Source organism: Pecten maximus, chromosome 18, assembly GCF_902652985.1.
Source record: "Pecten maximus chromosome 18, xPecMax1.1, whole genome shotgun sequence".
NCBI classification, from domain to species: domain Eukaryota; kingdom Metazoa; phylum Mollusca; class Bivalvia; order Pectinida; family Pectinidae; genus Pecten; species Pecten maximus.
Genome location: NC_047032.1, coordinates 15195242 through 15215212, shown reverse-complemented (window position 1 = coordinate 15215212; position 19971 = coordinate 15195242). Strand labels below are relative to the sequence as shown.

At 35.3% G+C, this 19971-nt stretch overlaps 2 protein-coding genes across 2 annotated transcripts in view; one reads left to right on the top strand and one right to left on the bottom strand.

Annotated features, from left to right (window-relative positions):
• Positions 1 to 11168, top strand: part of LOC117317159 (putative extracellular sulfatase Sulf-1 homolog) — a 105641-nt gene extending 94473 nt beyond the window's left edge. Inside the window, 4 exon segments of the mRNA XM_033871959.1 lie at positions 2131 to 2153; positions 2155 to 2274; positions 2935 to 3046; positions 4239 to 11168. Of these exon segments, the coding sequence (XP_033727850.1) occupies positions 2131 to 2153; positions 2155 to 2274; positions 2935 to 3046; positions 4239 to 4333 (350 nt within the window). The 3' untranslated portion in view covers positions 4334 to 11168.
• A 6892-nt stretch (positions 11169 to 18060) lies between these two features.
• On the bottom strand, positions 18061 to 19536 carry LOC117316252 (uncharacterized protein DKFZp434B061-like). The gene has a single exon (XM_033870790.1). It carries the CDS (start codon positions 19534 to 19536, stop codon positions 18061 to 18063), a length of 1476 nt encoding a protein of 491 aa, XP_033726681.1.
• Positions 19537 to 19971: the final 435 nt, after the last annotated feature.

Sequence of the window (19971 nt, the reverse complement as noted above, 5' to 3'; positions counted from 1 at the left end):
TCCTTTAGAAAAAAAAACCTGTTTCCTTTCTATGGTGTGCTACCACAAATTTAAGTAAGGCTAGGGTTATCTCCCCTTTCTGGGTGTTGAACACAGCTTCCTTTGTTGTTGTACCCAAATAGCAGCAAAGTGGAATCTACCGCCGGATGAAAAAATCCGCCGCAAGAAACACCCTGCCTGCAAGCGGGGAGAAATGGACTGTGCTCTCATGGACAACTCCCATTGGAAAACTGCTCCTCTCTGGACCAGTAAGCCAGATATATAACCCCTGACCTTTCACCTCTCACACTTCAACTTTGACCCTTACAAGGCTGTTGCTAGTTATTTAGAGCTTACTGGCTTTAGATTACATAGTTTTTATATATTCAGTCATATAGTTCTCATCCAGTTTAGATTTCGATTCCACTCAACTATAAAGTCATGTGATAGAGGCACTTGCTTTTGCCATTCTAATTGGTTACACATCAAATACATTGCTTTTATAGAGCCTATGGCAACTTACCATAACTTGTAAGGGAGATAACTCTTCAAATGATTTTCAATGTGTCTAATGTGTGATCAATAGCAAGTTAACCATATCAAAATTTGTATTTCACTGATGCTCTCCTCAATTGTCTCTCAACACCTAAAACAATTATCATTTCATGACGAAATATTTGACATGAGTTACCTCCCTTCAACTATAATCATACAATAATGTTTTGAATTTGGGTTTGGCTTCTGGAATTGTTTTACACTCTCTCAAATGAGCTTGCTGACTTTATGCTACTAAACATTCCTGAATTCCTAGATGGTTATTTTAGTGATTGCATGTTAAAAAAACATACCCCACTTAATCATAAATTTTACTGTTAAATTTTTGCCCTTTTCACCTTTGAATTTAATCTTTAATTGTTAAATGTTGGATTATAACACAGCTATGTAAATTTCAGGCTATCAATGGGAGAGTTAATTACATAACAAAAAAGGCCAGAGGGCAAAATTTTAGCACGACAAGAATACCATTATTCCATTACCCTATAGCACCTCTCTATCTGATGAGCTGTTCACCTTATGCCTTGCTTACTACTTTCTACTGTCAATCATATATCTACCTACTCAATATATTATATATGTAATTTATATACATTGTATTTTATAATTTGTTTGTATGTATTTTTCACAACAGGAGATTATTGAGTTATCTTCCCTTATAAGAAATCTTTTTCTCAGGAACAGTTTACTTGCACATTATAGTTTTAAATAATGTCAGTTAAGTAAATAATATATTTTGATTTTGAAAATGCCTTTTTAAATTAAAGATATACTTTACAAAATGTTATGATTTACAATACATATCCATCAAGATTTGATGCTGTTAATAGAAAATCACATATTATCTTTACTTACCCTTATAATCTTCTAGTCAAGGAATCATACAAAATATATTATAACTAAATAGGGGTGGTAGAGTGCATGCTGAATAATTGAAACTGCATTACACAGCTCTTTACGTATTTATCAGTTCTAGGACTGAGCAAAAAGTAATGCTAGGGCTAAATGTGTACGGAAAATAATCTAGAAAAAGGCAGGGAAACAAGAATGTGTCGAAAAAATATTCTGGAGTATAATTTAATAAATTCAATATATTCTGGATATTTGATTATTTTAAAGACCAGAGTTAAGAACAATTTAAATTTATGCTTCAAATAATTGAACTATTCTGTTATTAAATAGTAATTTCTTGAATGGAGACTGATTAACAAAGCCAAAAGAATGTCATTTCATATGGTCGGCAAAATATTACATATCCATGTCAGTCATTTTACATATTTTGTCCTTCATTTAAAAACTGCATTATATGCCAATATTTATGGCACTGTTGTAAGAGAATCTACCTAACATTATCCATGAACAAATTTAAATTACGAAATGACTATTCACACAAAAATAAATCACAAAAATGTGATTTACAGTATTGCATAAATATAGTTTCATAAATAAAAAAAAGCTCTAAACTCTATTTTCTTCTTCTTTAGAATGTCCAATTTAACAACGAAATATAAATTTCATATGCCCCTTGAAAATAGTAGATGAAAACGTACTCTACCTTAACTGAGACAATGTATAAAAATATCTCTATTTTTTCAGATGGACCTTTCTGCTACTGCACGAAACTCCAATAATAACACGTATTGGTGTCTGAGGACAATTAATCAGACCCACGATCTGTTGTATTGTGAGTTCATCAATAACTTCATCAGCTACTATGATCTTTTGACGGACCCTTTCCAGGTACAGTTAAAATCTAAATTTAAAAATGGTACTCCGTAAAAACATCCTCATTACTCCAGGGTTTTGTTCGTTTTCACTCTCCTCACGTGAAGATAGCCAAAGTTAATGTAACCTCTAGAGTATTGAGGTTTAAATATTTCCAGTTCTTATTTAATGATATTCTAGATAATTAATCATTTGTAATATTCAATATTGAATTAGTTGTGAGAAATAAATGACCATGTTTAAAAGTTGGAATGATATTTACAAAAATTTAATCTAAATGTGTAAATCAGAGAACTTTATATTGTATGTTATTATTAAAGTTTTTGTGTAAGTGTTTTTTATGCCCCCCGCGATGATGGGGGGGGGGGGGGGGGGGGTTGTTGCATAAAGTGATACCCATATCTGTCCCGTCCCATCCCGTCCCGTTGCTTCCCGATACAATGTAACTGATGCGATCCTCATCAAACTGTGTTTCAGGGTTTGAAATGGCCGTGGGGGCATTTATGTCTTTCATATAATTTCTAGTTTTTAACTCAAAAGCTTTTGAAAGTGAAAACAAAAATCTCCACCTAACAAAAAATGAGTCATTTACGGATCTTAACAGGGTTCTTCCAATTAAAAAACAATAATTGTTTGAAGTACTTTACACTGTAATGTCGTTATTGTATTCTGCAGGAAATCAACACTATACATGACGTAAACTATGGTGTACTACAACAACTCCACGACCAACTCAACGAGATGAGGGCATGCAAAGGTCACCGAGAATGTGACAAGGCTGGGACATGTATGTACAATGATAGAATCATCTATAGTGTACCGACAAAGACATTAATAAACTAAAGCTCTAAAATGATGGCAAACTGTAACAAAAAAAAAACATGATGGAAAGCATTATTACAATTACAGTAATACAAAAATCTTTATTTGGGAACTATCCTTAAAATTATGGAATGATTTCCTATTAAAGAATATTGAATAAAACTGTAGATTTCTGAACAACATCAGTCATGTGAATCAAAGACAAGTCCAGACAATATTGCATTCTCAAAATGAGATATAAAGTGGTGATATCGCAATTTACTACATTCTAAACCCTACTTGACAATCCATCTGTATCTTGAAAACACCAGTTTCGACCTTGAGAACACATCCCTTGACCAAGCAAAGTCGTCCTCTACAGAAGCTTCCAAACCCAAGTTTACACCATCTTGACATTCCTTGACCTTCTGTTCAAACATAGAAGCAAAAACCTCAATTCAAGTTCAAACATCTAAGTTTGGCTGCTTGTCCTTCTTAGACACCTAACTCTCCACTTGTCTTCTTTACTATCAATCTACACAAACTTCTTAACACCATTTTACATCAGATACTTTTCCCTCTACGGTACGAAAATGTCCATAACCTAAATTTCCGAAACATCAATTTAATCTCTTGAGAATGTCCCTTGCCATTCTAAACCGTTCCAGTGAGGTAGCCTGTAAAGTCAGTATTGGTTCTATGTTGTCGCAAAGTCTCAGACCGCAGCCTCTCAAAGTACTCGCCAATCTCAGACCGCGGCCTCTCAAAGTACTCACCATACGGATGCATGTCACACATACGGAAGACCATCCTATTAAATGGACCTAGGACATTAAAGACGTAGGACTAATAAAGATAAAATGACATTAAACAATACTAAACCAAACCAAATTACTCAGCTATTTCAGTTCTTCTTCTGCACAAATATCAACTTCCCCAATGTTTATCGCGGCTAATACTCATACATCATCATAACCTCTACACTTATGTCTTGTCACAATTCCAACGCAGCACCTTCACAACCATCAACCAATATGCTGGTCCATATACAGTATATGTATACAAAAGCTAAAAACTCAATTTCGGCTTACCAGTTCTCTTATCCAACAGACCTATCGATTCATGCAAAACCACGAGCTATTGAAACATACCAATGTATTGTTTTTTCTGTTGTCTAGTGAAAGAAAGAAGAAATAGGGATAATTTTGATGATGATTTCAACGACGAGGAACTTGATGACTATATTGACAATGGAAATACTGATTTCAGCTGATCCTGGCCTGAAATCAGTCATATCATATATTAGTGAATTGTCACTTACTGTACAGATATTTTAAAGTGTAAGTGAAAACAATGTAAGAGACAAACTATGTACAAATTGTTCTGTATAGGAAGATAATGCATTAGGAAATGGCTGCTTTAATACCCTATTCAATAAAAAATGGGAACATTGATTGTTCGAAAAAGTCCTGTGATGCAGACTTGTTAGCTGGAGTCAGTGTTCCGATAACGTACTAGTAGTCATTATATTGGAGCCCGGATGTAAATTGTTGCTTCGTTGTCATGAAACCGGTTGAAGATGTTGTACCAGGGAAATTATCAGTTTTTTATGTCTGGAAAACATAGTTACATGTATACTGCAATGAAGAGCCGTCGGTGATTTGGTGCCTAGACGTTATGGAGCCAGGAATGTTGTAGGTGTCATGGTGCATGGAAGACAAAAGTTACAATGGCATCACAATCTATATCTGGGGACTGGAAAACTGGGAGTTTTGTGCCTGGCAAAATCGGTTGTAAGAAGTTAGTTAAGAAAGTGATCAACATGATTGCTATTGACAAATAAGTCATAGATGTCGAAAGTTAAGAAAGTGATCAACATGATTGCTATTGACAAATAAGTCATAGATGTCGAAAGTTAAGAAAGTGATCAACATTGTTGCTATTGACAAATAAGTCATAGATGTCGTGCCGGAGGCGACTGTTGCTTCAGTGGTAGGAAAGCGCGGTATGATAACGGACCTGGATTGATGTGATGGAAGATGTGATATGCTTGCCATGAAAAAGGATTTTTTTAGTATGAAATTGATGAAGACAATACACCAATGTTTCCTGTTTGCAGTATGTGGAACCCATCTAATATGTATGTTGATCAGTTACCAAACGTTATCATCAGTGAATTGCTTTCAGATGAACAGACATCGTAGAGAGCGATTTCGATAGAGGAGTGCAAGTGGAACTTGGCGACACATTTCTCTCCCACGCTCTCAATGTAGGGGATGATTTTTTTTCTCATTATTTTATTTACGCAGGTCCAGTTATTCCAACATTTAAAAAACAAATACAACAATGCAACGCAATGTTGAGGTTACCTGATTGAATTGTCGTCATGACGTTGTTTTCTTGCCAGCACGTGCTATCTGTCATATTCTGGAGGTTGATGGAGCATGAACACCCTAGGGTTGACATAGCAATTCTGCGAATAAATGAGGATTTGTAATAAATAACTTCAACAATAATAAATTATGTTTCTATATGCTCTTATTTTCACGATTAAGTACGCTTACTTATACAGAACAATGCTATATTTCAATAAAGCACCATTTATGTCAACTGGTTCTGTTGTAAAATAATAAAGATTTCTTTATTAAAAGATCAATTATGATGTCGCATGTTATATATAAAAGTTAATCATGTACATGTAATGCTTGCTGAGCTATAGTGATGCTGCTGATAAAGCGATTCCGTTTATAGTATCATGTTGTTTTCTGTCATATTTCTGTTCAAATCACATTTTCTGTTTATATCACATTTATGTTAATATCAAAACAACCTTCTAATAAAGCCACTTTGATGTCATGTATGTAATATAGTTTAATATGAGTATTTAACATTCGCTTCATTTGATATTAGTATATATGGCCAGTTTCCCTAAATGTCAGTAGGCTCCATTATAAATTTAACATATACGTATACAGTACATACTAATTTCTTTGTTATTGACCAAGCTTTTTTGCATTAACAAGGGGTGTGTATGCATTATTAAAATTTTGTATTACTCCAGATAATACTGCATTATTCATATTTCGTATGACAAAATAATTGTGATAAGAGTAATGCTTATACAGCACATATTTCGGATATCATGTTTACCTGGTGAAGAAGTGGTTCGATAATATTACCGTAGCATTAGTTATATACTGCGGTTAAATTGTTCTCCCTTGAGAATGTGCGAACAGTGCCCAGCTGTTCAATACATAATTTAATCTTACTACAAATTGACTCAAAACTTATGTTATTTTCCTTTTGAAAGACAATATTAGCCCTTTTTATGCATTTAATAAAGATTCATATTAATCTGATGACAAGATATACATTTTTGTTGGGGTTTTTTTTCAGAAAAACAATACATTATTTTGAAAACCAGGCTTTGAACAGCTGGTATTTAGACATTGCTATTTTGGAAAAGCTAGAATGACAGATCTTTCCAGAAGTCTAAAGATGAGCTTTCATACGTAGTCCGTAGGAATAGAAACACTAACCAAATCTTTAGTTTATGGAGGGGTTGGATGTCTGAACCAGAAGATAGAAGTATATTAAGGGATATAGTACTGGCAAGGGAGTGGGCACTTATCAAATTGACAACAACATTAATCGGCAATAGGGTAGCCTTTTTATGTTTGTTTCATTTTAATGCTGTATGTGTTTGCAATTATATGTAATATGGTATTGTTTGTTACTAAACTTGATTATTTGAAATTATGATTAATGATACCTGTGATAATGCGATGAATAAGATTTGATTTATTTCAAGTTTGATGCATGATAAAAAAAAAATCAATGTTCTTGGATTTGTTTCTAGTTACCCAGTGTATTGAAAGTGTGCCTGCTTGTCTTGACTACATTGAAAATATTACGGTTACTTTTCAGGAGCATTTAACCAGTTGTATGTGATTGTAAGGAATGTCTTGTGTTAAATTTAAGCTGCTGCTATTTTAAGGCCATGCATGAGACCATTCAAGTAATAATGTATCATGAGAACCCTATATAACCATAGATTTGGATATTTTGTTGTCGGCGAATCTCGGCGTTTTCCACAGGGTGGTGTGTCTTAATCTGGTATTTCCATATGTCTACCCTTTTGCAAATGTCTTATTCCGATGTAACTAATATCCTGAATTAGTTTTTGCCTGGAACTAATATGTTATGAACATAATTCAACTCTAATTGAAGAAGAAATGAAAACTAGTTCATTAATACATGTTCTGTATAATCATTTTGCCTAACATTACTCTTTTCAAGTTTTCGGTTTTAAAGTGGCTATAACTGTATGAATTACTGTTGGAAAACGTTTCGCCCGTGTAATATTTTAAAATAACTTTTGCTTGTCACTAGTGTAATATACCCTGGGATGTTTTAATTGGCTTTGCCGATCAGAAATCGATTGCGACGTCATACTATGGTCAAGGACGTGTCGTAATGAATTGTAAATGGTGCAGCAAAGTGGAAAATATTTAATTAAGACCACCACATTTAAAATCTGTCAAAGTTGAAATTTTCTGAGTGTGATAAAAACAACTTAATTTGATCTAATTTCATACATAATTTTATGAAACTCGTCTCGAGTTTTTGAATGTTTGCTCGTCAAGGCTCGCAAAAATAAACATTTGTTTTATAAAATATCATACGGAAAGAACACACATTAAATATCCTATATTTATAAAACTAACTGAAGTCTGATTTATGAAAATCATTTAAAAGATGTGAATAGAAGATAAAACTCTTTGGGGGTGGCAATCGCGTGAAGTATGTTACCTTTGTAATGTATAAACAAAAGACTTTAATAGTTTATTAATCTTAACTATCACTCATAATTACTCTTGTCAGAGATGTAGCATCTTGATTAATAATGTGAGTTAAGTTCCTAAATCGTTACTATCAGTCTGAATTTTTAGTTTTGATTGTGAATGATGCTTGGCTACTGAGTCATAAGTAACCTTTACGCTATTTTGATCCCGAAATCCAATAGTATTGCATATATGAATGATCAGACACATGACCGGCTCGTGATTTTGTTAATGTCACAAAAGATTGTGTTTTCGTTGACTGAAATTTTCTTGGCTTTACTGAAGGTTTGAACCAAATATAATTTCCGCTCTTAACTTTCGATATAACAAAGAGGAGACAAAAAAACTCGTGACTAGTTTTGTCAATAGTATTATCAATTTCTAAGAGACAAACTTATTTAAGGATTGTTTACCAAACAGTTGTCTCTTTTCATACTTCATAATGATTTATATTTTTTAAATCTTTTTTTGATAAAAGTTGATATGTGTAGTTATTAACCCATTAAAAATCTATGTTATACTTGTGTATTTTTGAGAAAAGGAATTGCTTATAATCAATATATACAAGTTACTTAAATATTAAAGTGTAATTTTATTTTTAGATTTATTAATTCTAAAAAATATAAGACATTTAGATACCTTTGCAATTAAAATCAGTATATTTTTTTGTCTATTTAAACAGGGTGTTTTCTTCATTTTAAGGAGGTATGCCACAGAGACCTGGCAAGCACTTCCTTTCTCAACAACTCATCATAATGGGAGATAATGTTCAATTGATTACTTTAGATTCTGAAATATAATTGACTTCATCTACAAAAATGGCCACCAGTATACAGTGGTCACAAAACCAAGTGCCAATATATGTTTTTTTTCTGTAATTAATATATATAGTATGTATGTGGAAGTTTGTCTTTGCGACATTGAACACATTTCTACATTTTAGGTTTTAAATGGTGTATTTAATGAAACAAGCTTCTAATTTTTCATTTTCATTTTATAATTAATTTACTTTTTTGTATTATAATCTCATGTGTGTGTTATAAGAACCAGAATAGAGTTCTTGGCAAGATATGGTGGAAGTTTTCTTTTAAATACCCTAAATGAAACAAGAAGACAGTATTCCATGTGTACAGTATTTGGCTAAAATAGTAAGGCTTGTGAGAGTACATAAACAAGGTTTATCTTTACACAAACAGTATACGTAACAAAGCGTACGGGTGTCGTTACAATGTTTCAACGATACAGTGTGTATGTCCCATCGGCAAGCGATAATACACACACTTTTATACATTGTAGTTATCATTTCGTCACATAGACGTACAGGTAAAACATGAATTTCGCTCGCACAGCCAGTCAGGACCTTGACAAAAGAGACCAGTCGGTCTTGAAACGTTGCAACGTCACTCGTACACATTATTATTGTCACGTTTACCGTTTGTGTAAAGATAAATTTGTATTTATATGTATATTCAAACTGATGAATCGTATTAAAGATACTGTTTTGAGAGTGTTGAAAGCGAGGTACTGTATTGAGTTTATGTGTAGCATTCTCATTTGGAATTAACTGCAAACTTTATCTTTTAATTGCTTAATAAAATAACTATACAACTTCATCGATTTCAATTATTGAATACAAAAGTGTTCACTGAGACACGGACTAGGCGGAATTAAATCATGAGAGCAAGTATGGCATTTTCTGCTGAAAAATATTCGGTAGTGTCGGACAGGTTTTCGGTTAGCCATTTTGCGTTTATTGTTCAATGTTAATCGTCATGGACTAGATTTCAAAAGAAGTATTTCATTTCGGAAAAAAAAGTTTAACTTACTATTTAATAAAATCAATTTCGGTTCTAACAAGGTTTTACCGTGTCGTGTTTCCTATCGTACACCATTTTCTCTATATAGAAGTTACAACGATGCAACATCGCGATTGCTGAAAACGCAGATGTCTTTTGGTGTTTTTTCGAATGATGATTACATATTTGTCATAAGAATTGTATTCAACAGGGGAAAAAACGCAAAAAATTACATCGTAGTGCCATATATATATGCCTTAATCCGCTATTGATTCAAGCACGAGTCAAATGTCATAGAGTCCACACACTACATTTTTCCAGTACATAACATTATGTACGTTGTCACCTTTGATACGATATTTTGCGGAATACTTAACCCAAAAAATCCCACAATTTTTTTACATTTAGAAGTTGTAATCGTTAGCAGTGAATCGTTTTAACAAAACCTGGTCAGTATATGTCTCTGATGATTACGAAATTTTCCGATGTAAAGTTAAAACAATTTGTTATAATAAAAATTCGCTAGTAAAATTAATCACTTGCTTATCCTTTACATGAAGAAATACAATCTTGCAATTCGCGTGTCTTGTTTAGAAATATATATATAGACATTTTCGATGGAGGACTCGGTCTATAAAATGTGATATTTTTGTCAACTTTATGTAACTAAGTTACAAAATATAGGGCAAGTTAGTACTGATATCTCGTGATGGCTTGTTTCATTATGTTGTTATTATAATATTATGGTGTCTCGATCCGTCTGGACAATTGGAAAATGATGCGAGTGTAATATTGAGCCATCTCGAAATTGCATTTAACACATCAGTATTAGGTGCAATGTCGAGATGATCCCCATATAGTATAACTAAATAAAACATGTACCTGTGTAGTGAAAATACCGTGATGTGTTTATAAAAGAATACAAGGAAAACAATTTATTTTCAGACTTTTGAAAAAAAAGTATTATTCCACAAATGCTGATTCGGTTTGTAGGTCGTAGTTGCGGTTTACGCAAACTGAAATGGAAAATCATTCAGGTTAAAATCTAGCGAACCTTGTCCTTGATAGGATCTTTTCAGACTATTACATTTCGTCGTTTTTCACTTTTGAAGTGATTCGGGCTATGTAGTCCAAAATGTTTTCGTGTAAGGTATAATTTGTGTTGTATTCAATTTTATTCGCGTATTAAGAGTGTATGCGCTTTCATTGTCACTTTTTAATGGGGATTTGCTTTTGTCTTTTGAGATGTAACCTGTACCGTGAATTTAAGATGTTGATTGTGTGTACCTTAACGGTGCTGGTTAAATTTATTGTATTTTGTGTTAGTAAATAGCCATACTTTATTCTCTTGATCAAAGTAAACTGCAGTAGTTCTGGGTGAAGTAAAATTAAGATATGCCCTCATAAAAATCATCTGTACTTGTTCATAAATTTGTTTTGATGGAACTGCATTAAATCATGATCACTGCCTCAGGATTTGTGTTTTGTATTGACCATGATCGCTGCCTCAGGATTTGTGTTTTGTATTGACCGTGTCATTTGAAATCGCATTTGAGAACATTTATTTATTTGTCTGAAATCACGCGAGAATCAAACGGCAGGAAATTAGTTTCAGGATTCTTGCCTTCAATGGGAGGGAAACTTTAGAAGTAAATGTGATTTAAATTTAAATCAATTTTATTGCATAAGTATTACACTTAAGAATAGGACGTAATTTACCAATATCTTCTCCATAATACAAGTACATATATACATTTAAAACTTAACAATGGCCTAATGATATGATAATCAGCAGATGATACATTTTAGAAGTACTAAAATAGAGCAGAAAAAGAACGGGTAATTTGTTTGTTTGTTTTTGTTTAACGTCCTATTAACAGCCAGGGTCATTTAAGGGCGTGCCAGGTTTAGGAAGTGGAGTAAAGCCGGAGTACCCGGAGAAAAACCACCAGCCTACAGTCAGTACCTGGCAACTGCCCTACGTAGGTTTCGAACTCGCAACCCAGAGGTGGGGGGCTAGTGATAAAGTGTCGGGACACCTTAACCACTCGGCCACCGCGGCCCCTACTAAAATAGAGCAGAAAAAGAACGGGCAAGAAGAAAATAAAGATAATGAACAACAGAAAGAAAGGATACTGGTAGTTGAGTGAGAATACAGTATAGTAGTTTACTGCTCGGCTGCTGATACTATCAACAATGACCTGTACATGTACATATGTAACCTTCTGCTATGAACAGTACAGTTTTGAACAAGCTTACAAATAGCTTCGTTTGATTTGACATCTAAGGAATTATCACCGTACATCGGCTTTCGTATGTAATATTTTTATACCATAATAGATGTGATTTCATCAAACGGGTAAAGTAATTATTATACAAACCCAAGACTAGTGAATAAAAACTTTAGCTATGAATTTAGTAGTAGATATACACACAGAGAGTTACGTATCTAGATATACACCCAATTACTTTTTCTTAGTCTTCGAAATGTAGATATCGATGCAGGTATGAACTTACAGTTACTCCTATGTGGAAATGTCCATCTGCCTGTAGACACTAATTTAATCATATTCAGAAATGTGCACAAGTTTAAAAAAAAAGCAATAGATTCTAAAATGCATGATATTTGTTTGTTCTGTACTTCCTGCCTTTTGACAAATCGGAGAGCAATGTTACAAAGATATTACAAAAATATTGAATTGGTGACCTTTAGTCTTTATTTTGTCAAATATTGTAATTTTGTATTTGTTTTGGGAAAGGGCGTTGATAAGTTGCAAAAAATTGTGCCCAATCCTTTTGTACGTTTTGACAATAAAACGTGTCTGAATAAAAAAAATAAGAGCTAATCTTCACCGATATCGACAGCAGAAGTATACACAAAGCACTTTCCAAAGCTTTTTGGTAGTCTTTTCAGTCCCAGACGTTTATCGTAATATATGTTTGTCACGTTTTCATTCATTTAAAGTGTGACAGGGCTCAGAATATACATAACCTTCTTTTAAAATCAATATCGAAAATCGTGACTTTTTTTAATTATTGGTCCATTGCACCTCTACGTCCCGTCCACATTTTGATATATTGTGGGCCTATTTCGAGTTTTTTGGTCGCTAATGGCAAACACTTAAGGAACTTGGCATTACTGTCGAGTCCCAGAAGGACGAAAAAGCTGTAAAATTTAGTTGGGCTCTACTGTATCTAACTTTCCATTCGGTTTGAAATGTGCTTGTATCTTGAAGAGTCCTAAAGGGATTGTACAATAGACATATTGTACAATCCCTTTAGGACTCTTCAAAATGACAAAAATGATAGAGAATGTTATGATGGCTTATAACACCGAATGCTATATATAAAATAATGCTCGACCGCACAACGGAATTTCTTATCATAGTTAGTCATTCTTTTTTAAATTGAAAAGATAAAAAGCAAAGCTCGAACACTATGAATGTAGTAAAGTATGTAACTTGTGTTTTTGTATAAGATATTACTTTACAACAACCTATTGTTTTCAATCGATCACAATCACTCTTTGTTGGAGATGTAGCACCTCAAATTAAATCAGCGTGTTCGAATAAGAAAACAAATACCATAATACTTGCTAAGTATACGTTGTATATATGTATACTGGTTGGAACGGCATATTGACACACGTGAATGGTATTTGGAATATCCACTTAAAATAACAATAGGGTCCCAATTAGCTTAGATCTATCCATTCAAACCGCATTATTTTCACAAGGGAAAGGATTTCAATTAACAATGGGTCTTTACAAGATTTATTAAATATTAATCTCGTTGGATTTCCAATATACGTAAACACCTTTTGTTCATACTCGTATTCCCATGCTTTGGAAGACCTGAAACGTTCAAATTTCACATGTCAAAAAATCTTCAAGACATTCCGCGACAAGATTAAGTAGGGATATACCAAATCATTACGCGGATAAAACGTGATTACGGAATATTTGTATATTTCTCCTAGCTGTGCCGCGATTGAACTTCGATTACTGACAGATTAACGGTGATAGGCTGAGGAGGTATTTTGTTTTTAGACAACTCCGAGATTTATATAGCCTTGCTTTTCGCAGTAACAATGAAGAATTGGTCATAAAAATGAAACCACATCCGCAAAATGTTCGTTCAGGACCAAGTTTCATCAACATACCTTAACTTATTAAAATTTTGAACTTTTTACAGTATTTGAATTTAAGTCAGTTTTATTGAATAAAAAATACACAAAAGCATTGACACAAGATATCACAACTTATAAATGTCCTCTCCATGATATGAAGTGATACATATGCGGAACTTAGCAATGGCCTAATGATTATCAGCATTAAATAATTATATTATGGTATTTTAAACAGAGCAGAGAAAGAACAGGTGAAGGGAAGGAAGGAAAGGGGGGAAAGAGAGAAAGAAGAATACTTTACACAGTAAATAATGAATCACTTATAAAGGAGACAGATTGTAAATTTTCTTTAACTTCTTTCTAATTCCATTTGAAGTTGAAGATAAAATATTTCGCAATCAAATAGTTTCCAATAATACTTTCCTATGGAAATGTTTAAGTTCCTTAAATGTTTTTCCTTCAAAATAATGATTTGTTTTCAGTCATGCAATTGAAGAACGTTTGGGAGACCTGGACCATAAACTAGTATTAGCTAGGTTAGATCGCAGGGGCTTGGCACGATTTTATAAATGATAGTCTATATATATATATATGTATCATAGTGACTATATATATATATATATATAGAATAAAGTTGAAATGTCCATGTGACGCTAAATAATAATAAAATAAAAAGCCAAACACAGATCTGCTGAAGAGCGGCAGAATGTAGCCGCGAAAGTACTAGGGAGACAGCAGATCTGTGTTTGGCTTTTTATTTTATTATATTTATATATATATATATATATATAGGGACTATCGTTTATAAAATTGTGCCAAGCCCCTGTGGGTTAGATCAAGGTTTGTATTCCGTGTTTAGAGGGTCAACAGGAACTCCGCCAATCGCGGTAATGAGACGCGCACAATATACATATACTGACCACCAAATCTGATGACCACACACACTTCGGCCAATAGTACACTGGCCAGACAATAACCTTTAAGTGATGGCATATGGTTAAAGGTGACCAGTGTCCATCTGCTGTTCTATTTCGGCCCCTTGGGAGCTGTAAGATCCCTACGGGCCCGTATGTTTATGAAGGGTATTAGCACGGTCCGTGTGAATTGACACTTCAGGTGTACTTGTGAATACCCGTTCCAGGGTGCGTATCGCTTTTAAAGGGATTTTAAGGATATAACGCGTTTTTAGATTAAAGTATAGTAGTGTGTTTATTTCAATTGTTGAAATCCGCGCTCGTTGCTTGTGACGTATGGTTGTATGGTGACAGTCGACTGGTTGGATTTTTCCCCTTAATAGAATAGTTACGTGAAGTAAAAAGGTTTAACGAACTTAAGTTGGTTAAATTGGTAAGTTTGATCATGAAAACACCATTAATTCTTCATTTGTTGACTTCATGAATCTCCCAAATATACCCGAGGGTTATTTTTAATATGACACTCCGTGCTGTATTTGAAACGAGATACCAATAGACGAGACTATCTAATAATATGTAAGGATATTCATGAATTCGGTTAAGTTGTAAATAAGCGATTACGATTTTCCAAACACACGCTCACAATTAATTCTATAATATTAACCACACGTTTTCATTGTAATCGTATTTTTTTCAAACTAGGGCGCTTGACGGGTTTCATCTGTGAGATAATTAGTTTACATTCTGTGCTGTTTTATACAAGAAAAATCCCATGGTAATATATTCATATTATCACTATACAAACCTCCTATTAATTAGATCATGTTTTCCATTTTCCGCTGACAAGCATTGTTTCCGGATATGTCAACATGCCTCCGGTTTGTGATGGTGATTAAGTATTAATAGTAGCGACACATCACGTATGCCTTGTCCACCTCCTTGCCGTTTTCTTTTCAATTATTCAGGGCATTAGTAATCAAATATACCCGTCCGATTGCAAAAAGTCGTACGTAAAACAATAGACTGTAAAGACTAAACATCTCGGTTGCGCTGCGCTACCGCTCTTTCAAGAGAACTGGGTTTTTTTCTAACGTTAAATCACAGGTGCCCGACTCGTTTCATAAAATAATGTACTCGTATATGTTATTATTTTATGAAACGAGTCGGGCACCTGTGGTTAAATAAAGCTCGTAAGAGAGCTAACGAGTATGGCTAGTTTGTTGAACATAACAAATGGTTAAGTCTTGATAATCTATCTATACAGGTGTCACCTCACTAGTAATCTATCTATAAACAATATGACTTCATTTGTGGTGACAGTTTAGGAGAATTTGTTGAACTTTACTGACAATTTATAGAGACGTTTGTTAAATTGCTACCTTAGCCAAATTGGGAGGGTTTGAAATAAAATAAAAATACCCGCAGGTAAAATTGGAAAGTCTTAAAGATAGAAACTGGCCTGGATCTGCCTGTTACGTACGTTAGACGGATATCGCGTTGGTACCGTAATCCAAAGTTGTAGCGCCTCAGAGAACGCCAAGGTGTGAAGTCTAATTGCATTAACTACTTGACCATACAGGTGCGAAAACCCAACAAGGCAGGTGAGAATTGTCCTAGTGTCTGTGGTCAGCCATCAATAAAATATTAATGATGCATACAGGATGATATTTCCAAGAAAAATGAATTACACCCTTTGTCCGATAACGAAGACATCCTATTGACATGTATTACAATGGAACGCGATTGGATTATTCAGGTTAGTTACAACTTGCGGTGCGTTCTATGCGCTGTTTTGTATGGTCGGAGATGATTAACAGTCATTGTAAAGTTTGGGTTTATAGTCTCAACAATAGCCACCGTAAACGATCTGTAGGGAAAACGAGAAGATGTAAAATCGAAAAGCAGAGATACTACAGAAAACCGCAGAGAGAGAGAGGGCTGACGAGGGGTCCCATGGGCATTGTTTGGTAGACAATGCCGCCATCAGAAGTGAAGTCAAACAACGAGCAATTACAACAGAAAAAAAACTCTGATTCTCATCCCTAATACAAACGATATGGATTGCTTGTACTTAACATGAGTGGTGCTGTATAGTCCTAATTGGTCATCAGACGAACCTGACATTGATTTGAGTAAATACATGAATTTTGGCACTCTAGAGAGAATTTAGCAAAGTTCTCGAAAGCAAGAGGCTTTGTAGATATATATGCATGTAAAGAAGGCGTTCAACTACCTTCCCGTTTACTTATAATAAACATGCATTTCACATTGTCATAAAGGACTTTATTGAAAAGAGAGTACCTTTTGGTATTAAGAAACATTTCGCAATCAAAATCCCTGCTACAAACAAAATTAATGTTTTCTTTCCGACGTCTCACTTGACACTGTCTCACATTTGACTTTAATTTAAAGTTCGTCCCTGTGAAAAATGCGCAAAATGAAACGTAACTGGTGAATTGCGTCATGCAATTTGTTTACGGTATTGCTCTTGATTGAAATTCACTATAAAAGGAAGAATGTCCCATGAAAATAGGAATCGCCAATAAAGGAATTTCAAACAGTAACAAACAAATCATTAAAGTGGTTGTCTTTCGTAGTTTTGTTTCAATCTGCTTGGCTTCGCTTCAAAATACAATACGTATTCATAAGCGCAGCTAAGCGAAGAAGAAAAGGAGGACGAGGAGAGGAGGAGAACGAGGAGAGAAAGAAAGACAATGAGACCTACAGTCTATTTTCAATCTTTTGGATGAGTCAATATCGCTTACACTTTGATATCATAAAGCACCTTAGTACCAATATACCTACTATCCTGAGGATTGAGGTTTAAACTTTTTAGCTGCTCCCTACCATTTTAATTTCCCACGATTAAACAATAGAATTCTATTTTGATTGAACAAAGAAACTTATTGACAAATGAATAGGATTAAACTTTGCTTTGTAATATATCGTTAATGTATAATCTTAATCTTATGGAAAAGTCTGGTTATAATCCTTATCCAGTTAAACAGTCGATTGAAAGTCGTTCCTGTGAATTATTTTTCTCTGGCTAGTTTACTTTCCGTCGTGGGTCAGAGAATAGCCTTACCCTTTGAAGTAGTCCGGAAAGCAAGTAAATCCGTTATCGGTGCGGTTTTTAGACATACGTAACGTGTACGTATTACGGATGAGATTAACGTCGTTACACTTTGGTCGTTATTCAGTACCCTAGCCGTTCCGTGTGTCCTTCCTAATGGTAAATACACAACCGCAGTGTAATAATACACTTACGGTTTAACTCAAAGGCTATATATGTTATATAAGGTATGCTGAAATAACACCTATAAAACGGGGGTATGTCTCGTGGGTATAGAACAGGGGCATGTCTCGTGGGTATAGAACAGGGGGCATGTCTCGTGGGTATAGAACAGGGAAATGTCTCGTGGGTAAAGAACAGGGGGCATGTCTCGTGGGTATAGAACAGGGGCATGTCTCGTGGGTATAGAACAGGGGGCATGTCTCGTGGGTATAGAACAGGGGCATGTATCGTGGGTATATAACAGGGGGCATGTCTCGTGGGTATAGAACAGGGGCATGTCTCGTGGGTATAGAACAGGGAAATGTCTCGTGGGTATAGAACAGGGGGCATGTCTCGTGGGTATAGAACAGGGGCATGTCTCGTGGGTATAGAACAGGGGGCATGTCTCGTGGGTATAGAACAGGGGGCATGTCTCGTGGGTATAGAACGGGCATGTCTCGTGGGTATAGAACAGGGGCATGTCTCGTGGGTATAGAACAGGGGCATGTCTCGTGGGTATATAACAGGGCATGTCTCGTGGGTATAGAACAGGGGCATGTCTCGTGGGTATAGAACAGGGGCATGTCTCGTGGGTATAGAACAGGGGCATGTCTCGTGGGTATAGAACAGGGGCATGTCTTGTGGGTATAGAACAGGGACATGTCTCGTGGGTATAGAACAAGGGCATGTCTCGTGGGTATAGAACAGGGGCATGTCTCGTGGGTATATAACAGGGGGCATGTCTCGTGGGTATAGAACAGGGGGCATGTCTCGTGGGTATAGAACGGGCATGTCTCGTGGGTATAGAACGGGCATGTCTCGTGGGTATAGAACGGGCATGTCTCGTGGGTATAGAACGGGCATGTCTCGTGGGTATAGAACGGGCATGTCTCGTGGGTATAGAACGGAAATGTCTCGTGGGTATAGAACAGGGGGCATGTCTCGTGGGTATAGAACGGGCATGTCTCGTGGATATAGAACAGGGGCATGTCTCGTGGGTATAGAACGGGCATGTCTCGTGGGTATAGAACAGGGGCATGGGGTATAGAACGGGCATGTCTCCTGGATATAGAACAGGGGCATGTCTCGTGGGTATAGAACGGGCATGTCTCGTGGGTATAGAACGGGCATGTCTCGTGGGTATAGAACAGGGGCATGTCTCGTGGGTATAGAACAGGGGGCATGTCTCGTGGGTATATAACATGGGCATGTCTCGTGGGTATAGAACGGGCATGTCTCGTGGGTATAGAACAGGGGCATGTCTCGTGGGTATAGAACATGGGCATGTCTCGTGGGTATAGAACAGGGGCATGTCTCGTGGGTATAGAACAGGGGCATGTCTCGTGGGTATAGAACGGGCATGTCTCCTGGATATAGAACAGGGGCATGTCTCGTGGGTATAGAACAGGGCATGTCTCGTGGGTATAGAACAGGGGCATGTCTCGTGGGTATAAAACAGGGGGCATGTCTCGTGGGTATAGAACAGGGGCATGTCTCGTGGGTATATAACAGGGGGCATGTCTCGTGGGTATAGAACAGGGGCATGTCTCGTGGGGACTTTTTCTTAGTTCTTAGTTTATACATGTTTTTTTCCGGTTGTTTGTTTTATTTTTGTTTGTGTTTTTGGTTGTTGGGCTATTTAATCTGTTTTTCATTTTTTTTTTTTTTTTTTTTTTTGCTGTTTTTTAATTATTATTATTATTATTATCATTTTCGGGGCGTGGGTAAGTTAATCTACATCTATTTTATTGTTAACTTGGGTGTTATTTATTTATTGATTGATCTATTTATTTATTTTCACTTTATTTCAGTTCTTTACCAGAAAGAAGATAACATTTTAACTATTCGATCCCACCATGGATTTCTTTTTTCTTATTCTTATTTTAACTTTTTATTGCTTCAAAATTTATGCAGGATTGAACACAAGTTCTATAAATTAATTACCTTTCCTTGA